The sequence below is a fragment of the Mesoplodon mirus genome (assembly GCF_964341445.2).
Source record: "Mesoplodon mirus genome assembly, chromosome: 8".
NCBI lineage: Eukaryota > Metazoa > Chordata > Mammalia > Artiodactyla > Ziphiidae > Mesoplodon > Mesoplodon mirus.
The window spans coordinates 95,373,720-95,395,969 of record NC_138984.1 but is presented as its reverse complement, the minus strand read 5'-3'; the positions used below and the strand labels follow the sequence as shown (position 1 = coordinate 95,395,969).

Sequence of the window (22,250 nt, the reverse complement as noted above, 5' to 3'; positions counted from 1 at the left end):
AGTAATTTTTTTTCAAAAGGAGACCATGTTATGCAAGACATAACCATTTTTCTCAGGTACTCAACCAGTCATATCTTGCTTTTGATACAAAAAAACTATTGCCTGTGTGTGTGTGTGTGTGTGTGTGTGTGTGTGTGTATGGTTCATTAGGCTTAACTGATTGGCTCAGCTCTTTCCAAAAATTCAAGTCCATGCTACTGCTCTGTAATTTTTTGCAAAGAAATTCTAAACTGTTTTGCATAATGGTATATAGTAAGAATAATTGGTTTCATTCCCAAGGTGACTGCTTTCAAGCAATGTTAGTCTGATACATTTGTTAAAAAAATCACAGACATTCATATACACATATACATGTGTATGTAGTCTCTTTCCTTCATGGTGACATGTTCAAAAATATAAATTTATATAAATTATGTAATATTATAAAGACCAGATAAATATAAGGTTATATAATCCACTGTCAATTAGTAGCAGTTCTGGTATCCAGGAAGGGAAATGCGGCACTTCAGCCTAAGGAGAGCAACAGTCTAGGTCTCTGAGCCATCTTTCTAGGTTGAACTGAATGTTCATGTATCTGAACAATTGTAGAATGTACTGAAAACCATCATTTGTAGGTGACGCATCTTGCATTTCCCATCTCTGTGTGAAATAGATAGAGGTAAAAATTACTCTTCAAGTCTTTTCAACTCCATCCTGTAGCTGGCCTTTGTTTTCTCTGTTCATATTGAAACATTTCTACGTTTGCTTTGACCATCATTTTTGTTTAGGGGGTTTAAAACCCTTGTTATTCCCCAGGGGTTTGTTTGTAACCTTCTTCTCATGATACCTTTTCCTGGGTGATCTCACTGCTTCCCATTGCTTGAACCACTATCTGAACTTTGCACACTACCAAGGGTTCTCTCTTCCTTTCTGATTTGCAGGACCACTGTGCCTTCCAGTGTGCTGAGAAGGTTATAAAACTCACAGGCATCTTGAGTCCAGCACGTCCACTACTTACCTTATTGCCCTCTTCCCTGATGGTGCTCCTTCCGTGTTTCCCTACAAAGGGCAGTGGCACCACTCTCTACCCATCCTGGAGTTACTCTGGATCCCTCTCCCTCATTCCTCACAACCAGTCCACCAATTAATTCAAATTTTAATCCCTTCTTGCTTCCAATAGCCTCCTTCTGATCTTTCTTTTCTCTGGTCTTATCTTCCAGACTGCATTCTAGAGGGATTTTTCTAAAATACATATCTGATTTATCTCCTGCCTAATTCTTCAATGTGTTATTGTCATCAAGATGATAACAAATTTCCTCAGTGTGGAATACATGGCCCCTTGTATTCTAGCCCTTGCCTATGTCACAGCCTCGCTTCTTGCCATCCTCCACCAGATTGCTCATGCTTTGGTCATTGAATTTGTTTTCTAGGGCTGCCATAACAAATACCACAGACTGGGTAGGTTTGGTTTCTCCCAAGACCTGTCTCCTTGGCTTACAGATGGCTGCCTTCTGGCTGTGTCCTCACTTGATCTTTTCTCTGTGCATGCACATTCCTGGGGTCTCTCTGTGTGTCCCAGTTTCCTCCTTTTATAAGGACACCAGTCATATTGGATTAGGGCCTACCCTAAAAGACTCATTTAACTTAATCAGCTTTTAAAGACCTAATCTCCAAATATGGTTACATTCTGAGGTACAGGGAGTTAGGACTTCAACATATAAATTGGGGAGGGGGGGGACACAATTCAGCCCATAACACCATATGTGTCTATGTTTTAAAATCAAATATAGGCATTAACATACTCTGAAAAATAAATGCCAAAATACCAGTGTTGCCATCAGTATCACACTATGCTTGATCATGGCATATCTCTGTATTCTTGCAAACGTGGTTTCCTCTCTCCAGAGCTTCTCTTCACCTCCAGGCTAATTCTTCTGTGTTAAGACTCAGCTCAAGAGGGCAATTCACCCAATATCCTGAGCCTGTTTGCCTCTTCTCATTTCTCTGTGCTTATACCATCATGGCACTTATATATAGCACAACTTTAATTGTTAACTTCCCTTCCTCATGCCCCAAACACCCTCACACATGATATCATGCTCTTGGCTTCCCTAAGTCCCATCTAACAATGTCTGTGGCTTCCTAGGTAATAAATGTGCATGCATGGATGAATGGAGCTTCATTTTGTGAAGTGTGCACATGAAAACTGATGATGTAAGACAATAGACTTACTGGTGATGGCCATCAGTTCCTGACACTCCTTGGCTTTAGCTGCATGGCTCAAGTCTCTGACCTGTTCATCACATGACATTCTCCCTGAGTGTCTGTCTTCACATGGCATTCTCCTCTCTTAACCAGGACATCAGTCATATTGTATTAGGGCCACCCAAATGACCTCATCTTAACTTGATTACATTTGCAAAGACCCTATTTCCAAATAAGGTGACAGTCACATGTACTAAGAGTTAGGACTTCTAGATATCTTTACGGGGGACACAGTTTCACCCATAATGGCCAGTGATCACTGACTCATTTAAAACACATTATTTTGGGACTTCCCTGGTGGCGCAGTGGTTAAGACTCCGTGCTCCCAAAGCAGGGGGGCCGGGTTTGATCCCTGGTCAGGGAACTAGATCCCACATGCATGCTGCAACTGAGAATTCACATGCCACAACTAAGGAGCCTGCCTGCTGCAACTAAGACCTGGCACAACCAAATAAATAAATAAATAATTTTAAAATGTTTAAAAAAACAACTAAAACACATTATTTTTACAATGAGTGAAAAATGTAGAACATTTTACAAGTGCAGTGTGAAGGGTGGCCCCAAACCTTACCTTAAGGCCCCAAACCTTAGTTTTAGAGAGAGCCTTGCTTTTTCCAACAGAGAGTTGCTTCGGGCCTGCTAACCCTGTACTTCAAATAGAACAACTGTTGCCATCATGTAACCCAGTATTATCCACCATGTAACCCATGCATTATTCAGTATAAACTGTATGATCTGCTGGACCTTGATGTTTCCACATATAGCAAAATAAGGGTATTGGGGGAAATAGTTTTCTGGCAACTTTAAAAATTCTGTGCTTCATCGAGGTTTATATGTGAAAGAAGGGGAAAAAAAACATGTAGATAATATATTTGTGATAAACCTCATGCCATTTATCTGAAAACTGAAATAAATGAGTAGTTGTGCATTTCTACTAAAAAGTTACTTGGCTATCTTAGTTATTTCAGAGAATACATATTTTTTTCACTATAGTTTCCTTAGGCAAGTAAGAAAAATTTAAATTAAAAAAAAATTTTTACTGGAGTATAGTTGATTTACAATGTTGTGTTAATTTCTGCTTACAGCAAAGTGATTCAGTTATACATATATATATTTTTCATATTTTTTCCATTATGGTTTATTGCAGGATATTGAATATAGTTCCCTATGCTACACAGTAGGACCTTGTTTATCCATCCTATATATAATAGGTGGCATCTGCTAATCCCAAACTCCCAATCCTTCCCTCCCCTGCCTGCACCTTGGGAACCACAAGTCTGTTCTCTGTGAGTCTGTTTCTGTTTCGTAGATAAGTTCATTTTAGATTCCACATATAAGTGATACCATATGGTATTTGTCTTTCTCTGTCTGGCTTACTTCACTTAGTATGATAATGTATTTGTCTTTCTCTGTCTGGCTTACTTCACTTAGTATGATAAAGTCTAGGTTCATCCATGTTGCTGCAAATGGCATTATTTCATTCTTTTTTATGGCTGAGTAATATTCCATTGTATATATGTACCACATCTTCTTTATCCATTCATCTGTTGATGGGCATTTAGGTTCTATGTCTTTGCTACTATAAATAGTGCTGTTTTGAACACTGGGTGCATGTATCTTTTCGAATTAAGGTTTTGTCTGGGTATATGCCCAGGAATGGGATTGCTGGAACATACGGCAACTCTATTTTTAGTTTTTTGAGGAAACTTCATACTGTTTTCCATAGTGGCTGCACCAATTTACATTCCCACCAACAGTGTAGGAGGGTTCCCTTTTCTCCACACCCTCTCCAGTATTTGTTATTTGTAGACTTTTTAATGAGGGCCATTCTGACCAGTGTGAGGTGGCACCTCATTGTAGTTTTGATTTGCATTTCTCTAATGATTAGCAATGATGAGCATCTTTTCATGTGCCTATGGGCCATCTGTATGTCTTCTCTGGAGAAGTGTCTATTTAGGTATTCTACCCATTTTTCAATTGGTTTTTTTTTTGTTATTAAATTGTATGAGCTGTTTGTATATTTTTGAAATTAAGCCCTTGTCAGTCATATCATTTGGAAATATTTTCTTCCATTCCTTAGGTTGTCTTTTGACTATGGTTTCCTTTGCTGTGCAAAAGCTTATAAGTGTGATTAGGTCCCATTTGTTTAATTTTGATTTTATTTCTATTGCCTTGGGAGACTGACCTAAGAAAACATTGGTATGATTTATGTCAGAGAATGTTTTACCTATATTCTCTTCTAGGAGTTTTACGGTGTCATGTTTTATATGTAAGTCTTTAAGCCATTTTGAGTTTGTTTTTGTCTATGATGTGAGGGAATGTTCTAACTTCATTGATTTGCATGCAGCTGTCCGATTTTCCCAACACCACTTGCTGAAGAGACTGTCTTTTCCCCATTGTATATTCTTGCCTCCTTTGTCAAAGATTAAATTGTCCATAGGTGTGTGGGCTTATTTCTGGGCTCTCTATTCTGTTCCATTGATCTATGTGTCTGTTTTTATGCCAGTACCACACTGTTTTGATTATTGTAGCTTTGTAGTATTGTCTGAAGTCTGGGAGGGTTATGCCTCCTGCTTTGTTCTTTTTCCTCAGGGTTGCTTTGGCAATTCTGGATCTTTTATGGTTCCATATGAATTTTAGGATTATTTGTTCTATTTCTATGAAAAATGTCATGGGTAGTTTGATAGGGATAAAATAAAATCTGTAGGTTTCTTTGGGTAGCATGACCAAGAAAGACTGAAATATGAAGCTGACTTTGTACCATGCTAGAGTGGCCAGTAAGCAACCATAATTATCATGCAACTTGTGTACATCTTTAAAGTGAGGATGAGACAGGCAAATACCTGTCAAAATCACATGGGATGGACTTTCTCTTTTTACCTTCATAAGTTTAGTTCTTCCTAATTAAATTCCAAATGTGAAACTTATTCTAGAGTTTGCTCTACATCAGTTAAACTAGTTGACAATAATCAAGTCAGTGGATTATATAAATCCTCTATAACAACAGACCAATATTAAATATTTAGTTTTCATTGGAACTTATTGTATATAATTTCATAGACATATACTATTTGTCGTAAAACAAGTTTGCCAGCTGCTAGATCTAAATGAGCTAGGAAAGCTTCAGAAAAGGGGCTCCTTCTTCCAACGAAATTGGAACTAATTAGAGTTTCAAAGCTATGAAAACATCAGCATGCACATTGATATTTACTTGCAAGTGAGAGCACAGTGAACTTTCCTAGTTTGCATCACAGTTAGGGATAAAGCAAGTACCAAGATTATTTGCATTTATTTTGGGGTTTTTTTTTTTTAGTTCAATTTTCCATTTGTTGAGACTTACACTGTTGAAGAAGTAAAAGTTCACCCAAGGAGTAACAGCAGTGGACACAATCCAGAGGAAGAAGATGGACCACATGAAACTGCTACAGGAAGCAGTTTCCCTTGGAATGTAGATGGTGATTTAATGGAAGTTGCATCAGAGGTCCATGTTAGGTAAGTCTAATTATTTCACCATCTTGTACTATCAGTTTTGTGTCTGATGGACATATAAATGGAAGTTGCCTTCTTATAACTTTCAAAACAGGCAGTTGGCTAATTTTTTTTTTAATTCGTAAGTCAGGGAAGCATAAAGACACATGTACAATTTTAATAAATAAAGAAGTGTAACTTTGTATTTATTCACTAATTGTTATGTAGAACCAAAGCATTTTCTTTGGTTATGAGTCTCTATGTTGGCATTCTGAATTACCATTCTTCACAAACTATACAGATAATGTACGTCTACAATTTCCATTTTGAATTTTTAAAAATGGATTAAGATCTCAAACCTTGTGATGCCATCTGAATAGCAGATGGTTACAATTTAATCCCCCAGTCATTTAAAATTTCCTTTTACCCACAACAAATACTGTAACACTTTGTGTTCAGCAGTTTGCTTTTATCGTCTTTCCAAAGCATACTTTACATAAGAACAATTTTACATATTTATTAACAAGAGCAATGGGTTATAAACAGGCTTGGGAACATGCAAACTTATTGTTGGTAAGCATTATGACTCAGTGGGTAGAAGAAGTGTGCAGGGCTTCCTGAGTAGCCTGCTAGATGTGAGCTTTCTACATGCACGGGTGACTGGGCTTTACAGGAATTACTGCTGCTGATTTATTAGGCCCTGCAGTTTTTCCTAGATGGCAGCTCTGCCACGAATGTATGTTCATTGGCTATCACTAGATTTCTATTTGGTATTATGCACCACATTTGATAGGGGTTATGTGTGAAAAATAACAGAATGATAGGTTGATGAAATAATCATGCATATTCTTATATTCTTTACAGAGTACACCCAAGACTTATCAATCTTTATGGAAAAAGCATGGAAGAAATGAATGATTCCCAAGTAACATGTAGTTGTTTATAAGAGGAATGTGAAAATTAGAATTTTAATATGAAGGGATATTGTCATGTTTTAAACAGATATTTTAGTAAGGAAAAAACTTTTTAAAAGAAATTAAGATTGCTATTTTTGATGTTACTAAAAATTAGCTTCTAGGCTTTAAAAATAAGACATGAAATATATACAAAACAATTTAAATTCTGGTTTTTGGAAAGTATTTATTGGAATGGAAAGTAAATATTTCATATACTTGAAATTTAAACATGATATATCAATATTTAACCTAGATTAATTCCAAAGTGAAATAATTTGGATTCCTGTCCATCAATTCTGATGTTAAATTTCCTATAGCCTGATGCCAACAGACCACAGAGTTCATGTAAGAAAGACTGTCCTGATTTCTTGATGAGGTATGTAATCCAGCAACATTAAATTACACAGCTAGGAAATGATATAACCAGAAATAGTACTATTTTTTCAAAAGCTCTCTAATACCTAGACTACTTGCCAAAAAGAAAAAATATGGATTTTTAAAAAAAGTTATAGTACCACTTTGGTGAATAGTCTCTGAAAGTTGAAAACTCAAAGTGGTAGGGTTTTGAAATCCATAATACACATAAACTATTCAAAATATCTAACTGGTTAGAATCCTACCTGAAATGGTGTCATTTCTAGTAGGAAGGAACCAAATTTAAATTTCCTCAGGGATCATCCTTGAGAAAGCAATTCTAAATTTGGATTTGATTTTCCACCAATGAGCCTAGACAGTTTCTTGAAAGAACTACTTGTTTTTTAATCATAAAAAAACATAGTATCTTTTGTCAAAGGGTTAAAATTGAATTAATTTCTATTGGTACACTCCTGAGTTCAGGAGGTTTCGTGCTCATTGGGTCCCACTGCTCAAATGTCTTCACAAGTTTCTGTGCATTTTTCATTCTCCAGCCACCAATTTGTGAACAGATAACTTAAAGGAATTAAGTGGTCTGACGAAGACAGCTGTTGGCAGGGACCTCTATGAAGAAATCCTCTTCCATAGTGGTAAAGACTGCCCTCTAACCTATCACTTCCTGTAACAGATTTCAAAAATTTGGCCACAACCTTCATATCAAGACAGATGTAGGGACAAATCAGATGAAATTATATTCTGCGTTTATCAGCATTTAGTTCATATGCATGAATAAATATTACAAAAAGTGATTGTATTTGCAAGTGAAGAGGTATTTAAAGATAAATTATTTTAGACGCAGAAAGAAGCTACTTCATTATAAAAAGTCTAAGAAGGGGCTTCCCTGGTGGCGCAGTGGTTGGGGGGTCCGCCTGCCGATGCAGGGGACGCGGGTTCGTGCCCCTGTCCGGGAGGATCCCACATGCTGCGGAGCGGCTGGGCCCGTGAGCCGTGGCCGCTGGGCCTGCGCGTCCGGAGCCTGTGCTCCGCAACGGGAGAGGCCACAGCGGTGAGAGGCCCGCGTAATGCAAAAAAAAAAAAAAAAAAAAAAAAAAAGTCTAAGAAGATAACACCAACAAAAAACTTAAAATACTTCAGTCATCACTAAAGCATGGAAATTTTGATGTCACATTTTTACCTGATACAAGCTAAATCTATATTTTTCAATTTTACAGTTAAATTTGCTTCTCTATTTCCCTGAAGAAGAGAATGCTCTTATAGTACTGGTGAAAACACATTTCATACTTACATGTGAGGAGAAAGGAGTAACATCCAAACAAGGATTTGTTTATTTGCTGAATTTGATAGTTAACATTTTAAACAGTATCTAATTTGTATGAAATACTGGTCCCCAATATGTTCTTTGCAGAGCTTTGATTTTTAAAAATTAGTGAGGTACAGTTTTCATATTTTACATATATCAGCTAAAGTGCAACATTCGATCTGTTTTAGAATATAAATTAGAATTCTAAGTACTGTTGTTTTTATAAACAAAAATTTTGATTAAAGATGGATTTTTACAATTTACTCTTCAATACCTTTCCCTTGATAAAATTGTGTTATAGAAGGACTTACTGGATTTATACCTATACAAACATATATTTTCTCTTAAAAACTTATGTATATATATATATATATGTACAGAAAGAAAAAATCCATAGCTGTATAAACAATAATTATCCAGAAATTATCCCATTAAGCTTAAACCAGTGTATAACTTCAGTCTGAAGTTTGCTCATCAGGCCATAGTATTCATAGACTGCTGAATAAATGGTTGTTGATCAAAGCTTATAGGAAAAATATTACAAATCAAGGTCTTTAAAGATAAAATATGCTTTAAAATGATAATGTTCCTCTTCTATTCATTAGAAAATTTGGGAACAGCTCTTTCAAAAATTCTACTAAATATTTCTAGAGAACATATTCCAAACAAGTCTCAAAGATCTATTAGAAATGAGTCCTTACCTATTTGGTGGAATTAATTTTACCAAAGCCAGCACATATGGTAAATAGTATTTCTTTTAAAGGAATGATACCTCAAGGTCCAAGTTTTCTCCAGTCGAGTTGTTTACTTCCTCAACGTAATTTTAATTCAGATGCACTCATTTCAAGGTATTGTCCAGGGATTACTTATCTTGGATAAGCTGATGCTTTAGTGTTTTTCTATCCATTTAAGAGCTGAAAGATTATCTATCTTTTTGGATATATTAAAATATTACTTTTGGAGTTATTTTCTCTTAGAATAATCATTGCTTGGATTTTTCATCTGCATTAAGACATAACATGTCACAAGGTCATGACTAAAAGAAGTACATAGAAGAAGTCTGAGCAAAATTCACGGTTTCTTGTAAACAGTGTCTAAATTTTAGTTTACTGTAACCTGAGTCTGTTATTCTCTCAATCTGAAAGAAGTCTTCAATCATCTTTATTGCTTTTACTGTTAATGTAACTCCAACTGTCTCTTCTGTTTTCTTCTCGTAGGATAGACTTGTACTGTCTTTTGAAGAAGCCAGCCTGAAAATAGCATTACATAATCACTATAGTCATGAACATTAGATATTTGATGAGTATAATAACAGTCAATGCCAATTGTAGTCAGTAAAAATTAGTTTGGGAAATATTGGGTTAAAGAGCATTGTTTTGTTGTTACCGCAGGATTTCTCAGTGATGCACGCACACTCTCCAAAATTGAAATTCAACATATAACGTGCAGTGTTTGCCAAATGCTTAGTTAGAAAGAACATCTTTCAAAACTTTTGTTATAGTTTGAAGATAAGTTATCTTTAAGAAGGCATATTTTTCTAGAAAGACTGTGGTACTAAAGTTAAGAGAAATATGCAATCAATCAGTATAAGAATTAACATTAAAAATACTGAAATGCTGAGATCTAGTAACGTGGGAGTCACAAGTTGGCTTTGAGAAGATCAAGAATGGCATTTTGAGTGGTTTAACAATAGTAATTATTAAAGGCTTACCTTCCACATAACATATGAAATCAATAAAAGTAAAATAAGTCCAAGGAGCAAGCTACTTAAAATAATCGCTATAGTGAAATGGCGTTTGGGTCTTTGATGATGTAGTCCTTCGAGTAGAACCTACATAAATTAACCAAAATAAAGAAACACCACTTTAAAAACTTGCCTCTATTTCGTTTGAAGCCCCTCCACGATCCCCAGTAGTATTCAGAATAACCCATCCCATTTGCTTGCTGGTCTAACACAAACCATAGGAAACATTGGTAATTGTTTAGCAGAAACAGGGTGTGTAATGGGCCATATCTGTGGTTCTTCCTCCAATCCATCCTACCAAAATCACCTCCTGAAAGAGGTATGTCATGCCTTCCTGGCAGTTGTGGAAAATACCAATCCCCAGTAAAGTATTTTAGGCTCGCCATGATTTTCCTGACCCAACACTAGCAATATTTTTTCCCACAATGTTTGTTTTGGTTAAAAAGGTAATCTTACATGTGCAACATTCTCATCCTTGTTTAGTTCAATAACTTTTGGATTTGGCTCTGGAAAAGCTGTTGCTCTTATTTCAAACTTCAGGGCTCTAGTCTCATCCTGTTTAATAAATAAAAAAAAAGATCACTGTAGCCTGATACATCATTTTGTTTCATGAAAACAGAGCAGGTAAGAATCATGAGAAACTACTTCTAAAGGTTTTCACAAGTTATCTTCTCCAGTTTCACCATTTGTAGTTAACTGCAATGCAATGCTTCCTGTGGTTCCAAAGGCATGTCCTTGGTATTAATTTATATTGCATCATTTTGTTGAAATCTTTTTATTAAACATGGCTGCTTTGCAGAGAACTTGATTTAAATGCTTATAATATTTAATATTTAAATACTATTTGATAATTACCAGTGTATTTTTACCTTAGCTATTGAATTTTTATTCCCAAAGAAGACTTTGTCTGATAAACATTTCCTCAAATTAATTTTATTTGGGCTTGTTTCTCTTAATAGTGTTGTCACCTTTCTGCTCTGATCAAATACAGATTAGTGTACCAATATTGTAATGAAAAAATCTGGTACAAAATCTGGTACAAATATTTATAGCATTCAAAAATAAAATCAGTGGCTGAACTCAGAGCTTTACTGTCTAACAGAGGGCTTTATCACCCAGAATCCAGAGCTTGGGCATCTGTGAACAGGCTCCATAGACTCTAAGGATCTTTGAAGTTGTATTCAAAAATCAAGATTTTTTTATATTTCATATGTGCGTTCATTAGGGTAGATGAGAATATATTCTTTTGTCAAATTCTTAAAGAGGACTATGACCAACAAAAGTTAAAACTACTGTGTAAAGGTTATTTAACATTTTGGAGAGAACATGTAGAATTTTAGGGCTAAAAATAAATTATATACTTTATCTGGAGCAGTTTTTTTTCAACAGGGATGATTCTGTACCCTCAAGGAGAGTCAGCTATTTCTGGAGACACTTCTGGCTGGCAGGACTTGGGAGGGGGTGTACTGCCATTTCGTGGGGAGAAGCCAGCTATGCTGATAAATATCCTACAATGCACAGGACAGCCCCTGACAACAAAGGAGTATTTGGTCCAAAATGCTACTAGTGCCCACTGTTGAGAAACCTGGACCTCAAGAGTATGAAGGCAGGCTACAAAAGTTTAAATAACTTTCAACTAAAACAGCTCTTATTTCCCTGTCTGGTGCATCTTCCTCTTGAACACCTTGTGGTAATTTCAACTACTCCTCTTAACAAAACATAATAGCTCTCATTTCCTTTGGCTTATTATGTGCTGTGCACTAAGTGAAAGTGCACTAAGCACTTTATGAAAATCATCTAATCTGCAGCAACCCTGAAAAAGAGATATTACCCATATTAATCTGATAAGGAAACTGAAGAACAGAACTCCAGATAAAACCAATGATCTCGAAGTACTTCTCATAATATGCATACTGCTTTTTAGGAAGAAGTCCAACATGTATTTAGTTAATTTTTAATTTAGCCTTTCAAAGTTCATCTTCTTAAAAGCGTGTTTGTGTTTTACTGTTGTTGATAAATTTTGATGTTTTAGTTTGATTTTCTGGAAGTCTTAATTTTTAGCAAATATATATTAATAAATGTATATGATATACAATAGTAGGTTTTTAAGCATAAAGTAATTTGGAAAGAACTTTAAGGATATATGAAATGTTAAAGCAGCTAATTTCTCTAATTTGATCAAGGTTCATAAATAGTTGGACATGCTTTCTAAAATCTCAATTATAGTCTATTTTACAGTCTTAGTAATCTGTTTAATTACTAAAGCCACATCATTTAGACAATGTATTGTGTAGTGATAAATGGAAACAGTTTTGGAGTTTCACTCCAGATTTTACATTCATTCATACCTTCTTAATTTGTTGAATGCCTCCTTACATACCATCCTACCTGTATAAGATGGTCACGTTTGTAGATTCTATATGAAATCTTATCCACAAAGTTGTCACTGTATCATAGACTTACCATTTCTAAAATGGATGGCCGACCCTCCAACTGAATGTGAACACTGGCTTCTTTTCCACTGTCCATTTTCCCAAAATTGCATGAGAAATTTAAACAATGTGGATCAGCTTTCATGCAGTACTTGAAAAGAATACAAAAGAGCTATGTTAAAATTTCAACATTTTTTAAAAAGATGGCTAAATATTTAGATGGCTAAATATATGTGGAATTCAAGATCTGCTCCCCTTAGTGGCATTTTGCAAAAATTTATCTTGATATAAACATGGAATTAAAGATATGCTTTCATTAGTGGCACTGAAAAAATTATCTTGTTTTAAACAAAACACAAATGTTTAGTAAATTAACAAAAACAAAGTATTTGAACTAGATCACATGTTTTCATTATTCTTATGAACTTAATCTGGGATAGAAAAAGTAAGACACCTAATCAGAGTCTTGCTAAATTACATGTTCTATGTTCACTGTAAAACTTGGATCATTTTAAGGGCTTTCTTGGGTTTTTTTTCCCATATATTCACTAAAATGAACATACTGAAAATTAATTTCATGCCACGAAGGCCGTTCAGCTGAGGACAGCATCTTGACCCGCAAAGGGTCTGACACAACGTCTGGTTGGCATAAATTGGGCACTTGTTGCATAAATAATGAAAGTATATAGTATATATTTAACCCTGGGTGTCGCTCAACTCTCCAGTCATGCCTGTTCCTCACACACAAGAACATTACCTGAACTGGCTTCTCTCCTATACTCAACTGACAGTTCAAAGCCCCTTGGTTCATGGGTTTAAGTGTTTCAGTTCTGTAGGTTGGAAAGCAAAAACTACAACCTGAAAAATTGAAACTTACCAGTAGCCTCTTATCAGTCTTTGATAAAAATTTGAATATATCTTTCAGGGTCTCCATTGTGCCTTTTTTCTGCTCTAATGCACACTTTCTTTGGTAATTCTTAAAATGGCATTCTCCAACAGTAGTCTACAAAGAAAGAAAGAAAACTCTTACCCAATATTGCAAAGAACAACAGCTACATGGCTTTAAAACTTACCTTTTAAAGCTTACCTTTCCTGAAATATATCAAGTACTTCTAAAATTGTGTGAAAATATTTTTTGATAGATTTATTTGGGAGAGATTAAATCTCTGTGGCAAAAAATGCAACAAAAACCCAGAAAAATTTTAAAGGGTTGGATATAGGTCCCAAATGATCAAATGGCCTTAGCCTTACAGAAATTAGGGCAATATGAAAAATGGACGTTTGAACATTATTATGATATTGAACATTTCTTTGGCTTTAGACATACAACAAAGTGTTCTAACAGCATGCCCCACCATCTAAATCTGGAATTCAAGTAAGATTTTTAAGGATTATATATCAAATCTACTGAGTAGGTTTCTTTGTCGATTGTCTTAAAACTGGAAACGTAAAAACAATTCTGATAGAATCATCAACATAAGAATATTGATTCTTAAGTAGTTATTTGAATATTAATAAAAGGCTGAAGTACTGCTTTTTCAACAGTGGTCTCAAGCTTTAAGGAGAATTCCACCAATTAAATTACTTCCACAGGTCCCTATCACAAAGAAAATCTACCAAAGATGGTAGAGCATAGTTCTGTTATTGTGTTAAGTCACATGTAGAGGCTCCACTGTACTCCTGCCATTCTAATGCAGTATTCAAAGTGAACACAATAAATGCATGGTGCATTCATAGTTTAGACTAAGTGTGACTGAAGTAACAGAAATCTCCATTTTAGCAATATTACTTAGAATAAAGGAAGGAACACATTTTTACCTGGACATCCAAAATGTTGAACAGTTTATCAGTTTGGGGAATAAAAGAATTTGGTATCATTATTTCCACACTAATATTTGGAGCCATGCTTTGGCCAGTGTTGATAACCTGATAAGAAGAAAGAAAATTTAAACACTCAAAAAATACTTTTTATAAAAGTACAGATACCAATGAACTTTTCAGGTGAACCCATATATTTCATGCAGCATTTATAATGGTGGAGGTTTGTAGTTGGCAGCTGCACGGCAAAAGGAGACAGAATATCCATAGTCAGAACTTTAAAACGTTTGTTAATAATATAACTAGTCATTATTCCTAGACCTCTCCTTTTGGTGCCGATTAGACCGAACTGTCTACACTGATGGTTTACTGCAGAAATAGTCTGAGGAAAAAGACATCAATAATATACAGTTGACCCCTGAACAATTCAGGGGGATTAGGGTCACTGACCTCAGCACAGTTGAAACTCCAAATATAATGCATAGTCGGCCCTCTGTACACATGGTTTCTCTGTATTCACAGATTCAACCAACCGTGGATTGCATAGTACTATAGTATTTACTATTGAAAAAAATCCACATATAAGTGGACCCGTGCAGTTTAAACCTGTGTTGTTCAAGGGCCAACTGTACCTTGGTATGGCACATTATAGATCTAAAAAAACCATGGTCAGTTGTCCTTATAACTATCCCATGAGATGGGCTGACATTTTATTATTTGCCATCTCAGGAAAATGCTGAGGTGTTAATGTTGTAACCCAGATGAAAGTTAAAAAGTGACAAGAAGTGGGACCAAAACCCAGGTATTCTAGTTCTAAATTCTATGTTGGTTTCACAAAGTCACTCTGTGCTGAAAGGATAATCAGCAGCAGTAAGTGAATAAAAATATTTTAAATTCAGGAAAATTATAATGCTGATGCACTCAGAAAATCAGAAAAGGGTAGGTTATTGGGTTTTAGAAAAAAGACAGTTTTTTAATAATGCATAAGGGGAAGATATTTCATTATTGTTGATAAATCTGAGGTTTGCAGAACCCTGAAGAAGGAAATTGGGCCAAAATATTGCCTCCTGAGAACTATAAAACCAATACAGTAAGTCAGGGAAAAGATGTGCTACAATATCTCAATGAAATAGCATGGCTCAAAGACTTGCAATAATCTTCTGAATGCACACGACGTAAATAAAGAGAGAGTATCCCTGGGCTTTGGGACAGGTGGTAACTGCCAGGCCTTGGAAGCACAGGGCAGTTGCAAAAGGCAATGTCAGCAATGGGGACCCAGCACTGCCCAGACCTTTAGACAAGGTCTTCCTGATGCCAGCAAATAACCAAGCTCACTTACAATATTCTTTATCCATGTTCCCCTAATAACATTTAGACCTCCAAGAACATCTTGATACTTGGACAAGTCACCAAGCCTACAGACTGAAAGAATCTCCAGGCCCAGCCACTCCATTGTAACTTAACTAGACAATACTTGTTAACTATTATTTGTAACTTAATAAATAGGCCTTCTAGAGTCCAAGTCAGTTTCTGTTTATCAGAGTACAAACCCCCACTGGACTGTGACAGGAGCATTTTGGGGGACTTCAAAGTAGAGGGCTACATTTTTCCAACACTAGGGTACACTAGTGTAACAACAACTTGAGTATGGACTCAAAAGAATTTTGAGGTCATTTTTCTTCCACAGATTGGGGCAGTGGCCCAGGAGCTTGCATTTTGGATAAGCACCTCAAGTGATTCTGATACACATTTTGAAAAGCATTGCCTTACAAAATATCATAATGTACCTAATGCAGATTCACTCAGTCTGTGGATTGTTATATAGCTCTTGAGAACGTGTGAGCAGTGCTTTAGGTTCAAAAAATGTTTCTGTGGACATTATCTCCAATTATTTGCTCATTATCAACATCCACGCTGTAACAAAAATTTCAGTTTGACAGTAAAAAGTGTCTAATGAAGTTTTAGCTTTATATTAGTATGTTAATACTTCTGGGTGATGATAATACTCTTTCATTTTTAAAAAGATTATTTAATAAGTGATGCATCACTTGTCATGGGTCATATACCAATGGCTTGAAAGGCTGACCAAGCAGACCTTAAATGGAGATGCAGAGGTAAAAGCTTCCTTTACTTGGTAAGGTTAGGACTTGTTTGAAGCTTGGACCATGAAGAGGTTTCACTGATTTGCACCCAAATATGCCTTTTCTTGACCTATTCTGATTTCTGCATTCATCTTTTGCAGTCAGTTCCTTCCATAACTTTGCCTATTTCAGGCATTACCTCTGTTCCCAGGAGGTACTTACTGTATAAAGAGAGGTAGTATAAGGAGAGTGGGCTCAGTAACAGGGACAAGATGAATGGGAGAGAAGGCGCAGGGGCCCACTAGGCAAGGGCATGAGCCCTGCTGCAGCTCCCTTCTCGCCCTCAGCCAGCTGAGGTGGCCCAAAGCTGAGGGATGCCACACATATATGATGTCCTCTGGAGCAATGCATCAGTAACATTCTTTCAGTTTGTTACAAATATCAGCACAATCAACTTTTCTTACGTGGAAAGTGAAGTTCATTTTCTCTGCCATACACACTTCAGGCTCATTTTCCTCCTTTGGTCCATACACGAACGAAGTTGGGTTTACAAACCTGCCAGAAATGAATTCAGATTTAATTTAACTGTCTTATTTGATGAAGTATTAGAAACAGTCTTTCTCTATAGTCTAAATATAGCCTATCTCTTAAATATCCCTTAAATATGCCATAATTCAGACTACAGGTGCCTCTAAGTACCATGGAATACTTTTGGTTTCTTGTAAAGATAAGAATTTTAGTGAAAATGTAATGAAATTAGAAAGCCACGTGCTCTGACTGGGGTGACAATTTCTCTTCCCGCCAATATCCTTTGCTTGCCTTCCCAATACTTCCTAGCTCACTCTAGTAACCATTCCTTCTCTCTCAGCCCTCAAATGATTCATGCAAACTTGACAAATATGAGATAAATTCTTAGCTTTTCCCTAGGGCTCCAATATCCTCCTGTATTTCAATCTATCTGACAGATTTTTGAGTTATTTCTTATCACGCCCAATTCCTGCTGGCTATTTGTAATGAACCCCAAGTCTGGGGAACAATTCAAACATCAATAAGTAGGGCAAATTTTTGTTAGAATACAAGGTTGTCATTCCTTTACCTGAGTTGAGACATATACACGGTCAGTAATGAACTTTAAGAAATATTTTTCTAGGAAAATCCCGACTCCCCAATTTGCTCATATTTGGCAGCTAATATGAGGTAATATGTTAGAGACTCTTTTACAAAGGAAAGAAATGAGAAATATTCAAATGTAGATTTAGGCAGCTTAATAGTTGCAGAGCATCCCTTGCTCAAAATAAGATGTGGATAATGGAAAAGCAGGAGGACACACTTATAACAAAATCAAGGAGGCGAGGCGAGGTAAGGATTCAAACCCAGGAAACGTGCAATTGACTTCTCTTTGCTCCCCACTACTCGCCCCTGAATGGATTCCTTTTTCCTCCGCTGGTTTTATCTCACAAACTGGAGAATCAGTTCCATCAGTTTCGGATGCTATTTTTATATAACTATATGCCACCTTTATGGGTGGTTAAAAATGACTAGGGATGCTTTATAGTTAGGGCAACTAGAAAAGCTCATCTGTTTGTTCTGTGTCTCATATTGTCTATTGCTTTAAAAATGTGATTTTAAACAAAGATTAGTAGGCTCAATAATTTCCAGTAAAATCATGAAAGGTTTTCATGATACTCCTTTAATTCTTTCTCTTCACATCTCCTTCCTGAGTCATAGGAGGGTCCATTCAAACAATTACTAAAATTGTGAGGAATCAGTGACTGCTGGGCTGTGGGTAAGGAACTCTGTAATTCACAGATATAAAGAGGGGACAAGGGAGCCGGCTCTCTTGTATCTCAATTCATTTGCCACGCAGGTAGATGCGGGGTCTGCACAAGGGCGATTTGGCCAACCTTCCACTTCTCTGAACTTCACACTTGCCCTAGCCACTGAGCATGACCATACAAAGTGCATGCTGGCACTCTGGGGCCCTGGACTGCACGGTGTACCACTGAATGGTTGGACGTGGCCTCCTATTGGGCTCTTCCAGTAAGAAATCTCCATTGGGGCATTAGTTTGAGGTGGTCTCAGTGATGACTACAGAGTGGGTTAAAATAACAAACACCTAAGCAATGGGCTGCAACACCGAGGTAATTGTTAAGAGACAGAAACAGCACATGATCTTTTCTTAAAAAACTTTAAGTAGGCTTTTGACCAGTAGTTTAAGAAGCAACAGAATTCAAAATCAGCTCAGAATTTTACAGGAGTCCTCCATATCTACTCACCCATGAACAGTTAGCATGACTTCATACTTGAGAGGTACTGTTAAAGTCACTTTGTTTCGCTTCATGTTGCCTGTTTCTCCTTCATTTTCACTACAGAAGCAAATAGAAAACACCCTCTTAGAATCCAGTCAGCACAAAAATTCTCTTCAGAGGGAACTAATTACACCCCATGTATACCTAATGTACTTGGAGGTTGGTTTAAGAAATGCTTTTTGAGGAGTGGGGATAAAAGTAGATGCGGTAGTAAGAAATTTTTATGTCAGAGTTGGCAGAAATTTGCTCTCATTATTTACGCCATTATTTGCTTCTATGCTATAAAACCCTATGTTAGAAGGGTTTTTTGTTTGTTTAACAGATCACATAAAGGAAGTTTTCTGCTGCAGACAATGGAACACAGCTCCATGGTTCCCCTAAGGTCACCCCCCTTTTCTCCCCCCAAAAGTCAGGGGTTCATTTCCTTTAACACAATTGTTTTTCATAATGAAATATACCAGGCGGCATGCACTGTGATGTTGAGATCCTCTTCTGCTCTGCTGAGTGAGCTGGCATCCAGAAGAAAGCTAATATCTGTCTGAAAAACACAGGGAACACTCATTTTAAAAACAATCTAAAGTTTGTTTTTACAATGTGAATTTTAGTTTTTATGTTCTGTGAAATACAGATATGAAATGATGTCCTAGAAGCATAGGCTAACCCTCACTCAGAGAACTACGGGGAAGCTCTTGGGTCTGCGGCAATTTTAAAGCAGCAGCATTTCCACAAAGCCTCCTCTGAATGTAAAGATAGGCAGGTCCAGACTGACAAAATTAGAGATGCTTTAACAACTTGAGTGAGCACTCTTGCCAGAAACACCTTTTAGTAGAGCAGAGGTGACATGCCTGGCAGATAGGACCACCCGGGGTGGAGTCGGGGGGGGGGGAGTGTGGGGGAAGGGTGAGGCTGGGGAGCGGAATTCTGATTGACACATTCACATGCCCTTCCTGACACAAACAGGTGCCCCCTTCTTTTTCTTTCTTTTAAACAGTGAACATTGCCAAGAATATAAACACAATCTCAAAGATCTCAAGCCCAGTTGGTTTGGGTTTTATTTCATTTAGCTACTTACTCTTAGTAAATAATAAAAATGACAACAAATTATTTGTATGCAGCACAAACATAGGGAAACAGAAAATATTTTATATTCATGTCAGTAACAAAAACTATAAATGCTAAATGCTTACCCTTGATAGATGATCTACATATATATAACCAACCCTGCAGTCAAGTTTTACTATGCCAGAGCTGTCTGTTACTTCGCAGTTTATTTGTTTCTCCTCCTAAAAGGAAAACGAAATAACTGGTTTAAGTAGGTAGCGAATGAGAAGTTCATAACTTATGTTTAAGGATGGTTTTTGAAAAGAAAATCATCCCTGAAGACTTTACTTTCTTGGAAGACTATTTTCTGTTTACTTTGGGGATAAATCAATAGGAATATAAATACACTACATAAATATGTGTGTACAAGTATAGATTTATTCTAATATTCACATAAATTCTCCACAGAATAATTCCTGGACTTGTAGCTTTCAACCATATTTCTCTGTTCCCTAACTCAAGGTTCCTTGAAAAATCATGAAGCAAGGAATTCATAAGGTCTATATTTCATGGCTGCCTTCTGTCTGGGTTGTGAGAATGTGATAAAGGTATTTAATTATAACTGTAATCACAATTATATATATATTCAAATATTCAGGGAAATACACATTTATATACATCTCACAGATGTATATTTCCCTGAATATCTGAGTTTTCCCTCTTACCATTGCAAACAGGCTCCCAAAGCTCTAGAGGAAGTGGGTAGTAGATATTTATAAGAGGTCAAAGGCCTTTCTAAATGCCCTTAGTGTGAAGAAATGGTCTCTGGATAAGAGATGGGTAAATTTTCTAAGAGGCGGAGGAGCATCCAAGGAGAAAGTGACTGAGACTTTTCTCTTTCAAATTCAACATTATTAATACCTCACTGATGGATTTAAGTGCTCATGACTGAGGCACAGTGGTAAAAAGGAAAAAAAGGAAAAGGTCTCCAGATGCTCCAAACTCTTGCAGGAAAGGAGAAACTTGCCTGCAATCTGGTTGACACCAGAATTTTGGAATTTGACGCTGGTTCTAGCATTTTGGAGGTCCTTTGGGATCAAGACAGTGTACGTGAACTTAAAATGCAGAGCAGTAACTCTGGGAGCCCAGCATGAAGGACCAATATGGCCCGTGTAGAGACCTCAACCATGAGGAGCACCATCACAGCACCAGATGAGGTTGTACCAGTGAGAAAAGCAATGACACCCAGGCAGCTTGCTTGGATAACTGGACAATCGCTTCTGTCTCATAGTAGCCTTGGTAAGCAGGAAGCTGACTCTCTTGATCTCAGTCAGATCCCAAGGAACTTGCCATTTTGATTAGGGGCACAGAGGAAAAAAATCACTGGAAGCCCGAGTGATAAGTCTGAATATTAAGACTCATACGCCAAATCTTTATACCTCAAATGATAAAGTGATTTATACATATACATTCTTTAAAAGTTAAGTAAAATATCATGTAGTATTATGCTACTGTAGGTTTTCGATCCTTACCAGATCTAAAATCTTAATGAAGTAAAGACCAGTGGGTAGTCTGATATGCAGAGTTGTCTCATATGCATCATCTCCGGCATTAAATAAGGACACGTTCAACATTAATGTCTTCATACTTCCAACAGCAAGATAGGTTTTATTTTCATGTGGCCTAAAAATTAAGTACGATTTAGTTTTCGTTTGGAACTAAAAATCCCATCTCTTCATTTATGTATCCTGAACATAAAATACTAATTTGGAAACACAACCATGGGAGATGACCCCATGCAAGTAGATGTAAATCCATTTTAAAAAGAACTCAGTTTCCCAGGTTTCAGATAAATTCAGTTAGTTATTACACAGGAAAAGTTTTCTAATTTAGTTATAATTAAACTAGTCTGCTTTCTGTTTTTCTGTTTAACTTCTTGCTTCTATCATTTTAGCATATTTTTCTCATTATTTCAAAATATTTTCCTAAAAGAAAAGATTTTTTTTTCTTTCTTCATCCTTGAGTAGACATTGAACTAGCTGCTGCCAAAGCCAAAGGGGGAACTGGGGGAAACTGGGAGAAAAGGAGAATAGACTATTTCCACCAAAATAGAGGATGCTTTGGTGGAAGTGAGCACGGCATGGGAAAGGACTGCTATGGCCAGCATGTGGGTGCCACTAAAATCTGTTGAACTAGAATTAATTTCTTAAGGCAGGCTGGTCACCTCTACCAATAACTAGACCAAATTAAAAATAGAATTGTGGAAGTGTTTCACCATCTTGTGAACTGGAAAGAGAATGCTGCTGCAAATCCAAACGCATAAGTGAGTTCAAGTTCTGGCTCTGGCCCCCGTTCTTCTGGGGGAGAGGTCATTTAGCATTTTAAAGACTCAGTCATCCCATCTGTAATAATAACTACTGTTCAGTGAAGATCTGGCTCATGCACATTCCATGAAACCCCAAGGAACCTGAGGTCTAAGAAA

At 36.6% G+C, this 22,250-nt stretch overlaps 2 protein-coding genes across 5 annotated transcripts in view; one reads left to right on the top strand and one right to left on the bottom strand.

The window, feature by feature from the left end:
• CERKL (CERK like autophagy regulator) overlaps positions 1-6,837 on the top strand; it is a gene marked incomplete at its 5' end in the record, with an annotated part of 157,365 nt that extends 150,528 nt beyond the window's left edge. For all 4 annotated transcript variants that reach the window (XM_082631183.1, XM_082631182.1, XM_082631181.1 and 1 more), the window contains 2 exons: positions 5,558-5,736; positions 6,577-6,837. In XM_082631183.1, the coding sequence (XP_082487309.1) occupies positions 5,558-5,736; positions 6,577-6,658 (261 nt within the window). In that variant the 3' untranslated portion in view covers positions 6,659-6,837. The remainder of the gene's footprint in view (positions 1-5,557; positions 5,737-6,576) is intronic.
• ITGA4 (integrin subunit alpha 4) overlaps positions 6,833-22,250 on the bottom strand; it is an 86,317-nt gene continuing 70,899 nt past the window's right edge. Inside the window, exons 18-28 of the mRNA XM_082631179.1 lie at positions 21,301-21,451; positions 19,915-20,010; positions 19,186-19,265; positions 18,695-18,784; positions 16,883-16,973; positions 14,338-14,445; positions 13,397-13,522; positions 12,551-12,670; positions 10,544-10,642; positions 10,055-10,174; positions 6,833-9,593 (exon numbers count right to left, since the gene is read on the bottom strand). Of these exons, the coding sequence (XP_082487305.1) occupies positions 9,495-9,593; positions 10,055-10,174; positions 10,544-10,642; positions 12,551-12,670; positions 13,397-13,522; positions 14,338-14,445; positions 16,883-16,973; positions 18,695-18,784; positions 19,186-19,265; positions 19,915-20,010; positions 21,301-21,451 (1,180 nt within the window). The 3' untranslated portion in view covers positions 6,833-9,494. The remainder of the gene's footprint in view (positions 9,594-10,054; positions 10,175-10,543; positions 10,643-12,550; positions 12,671-13,396; positions 13,523-14,337; positions 14,446-16,882; positions 16,974-18,694; positions 18,785-19,185; positions 19,266-19,914; positions 20,011-21,300; positions 21,452-22,250) is intronic.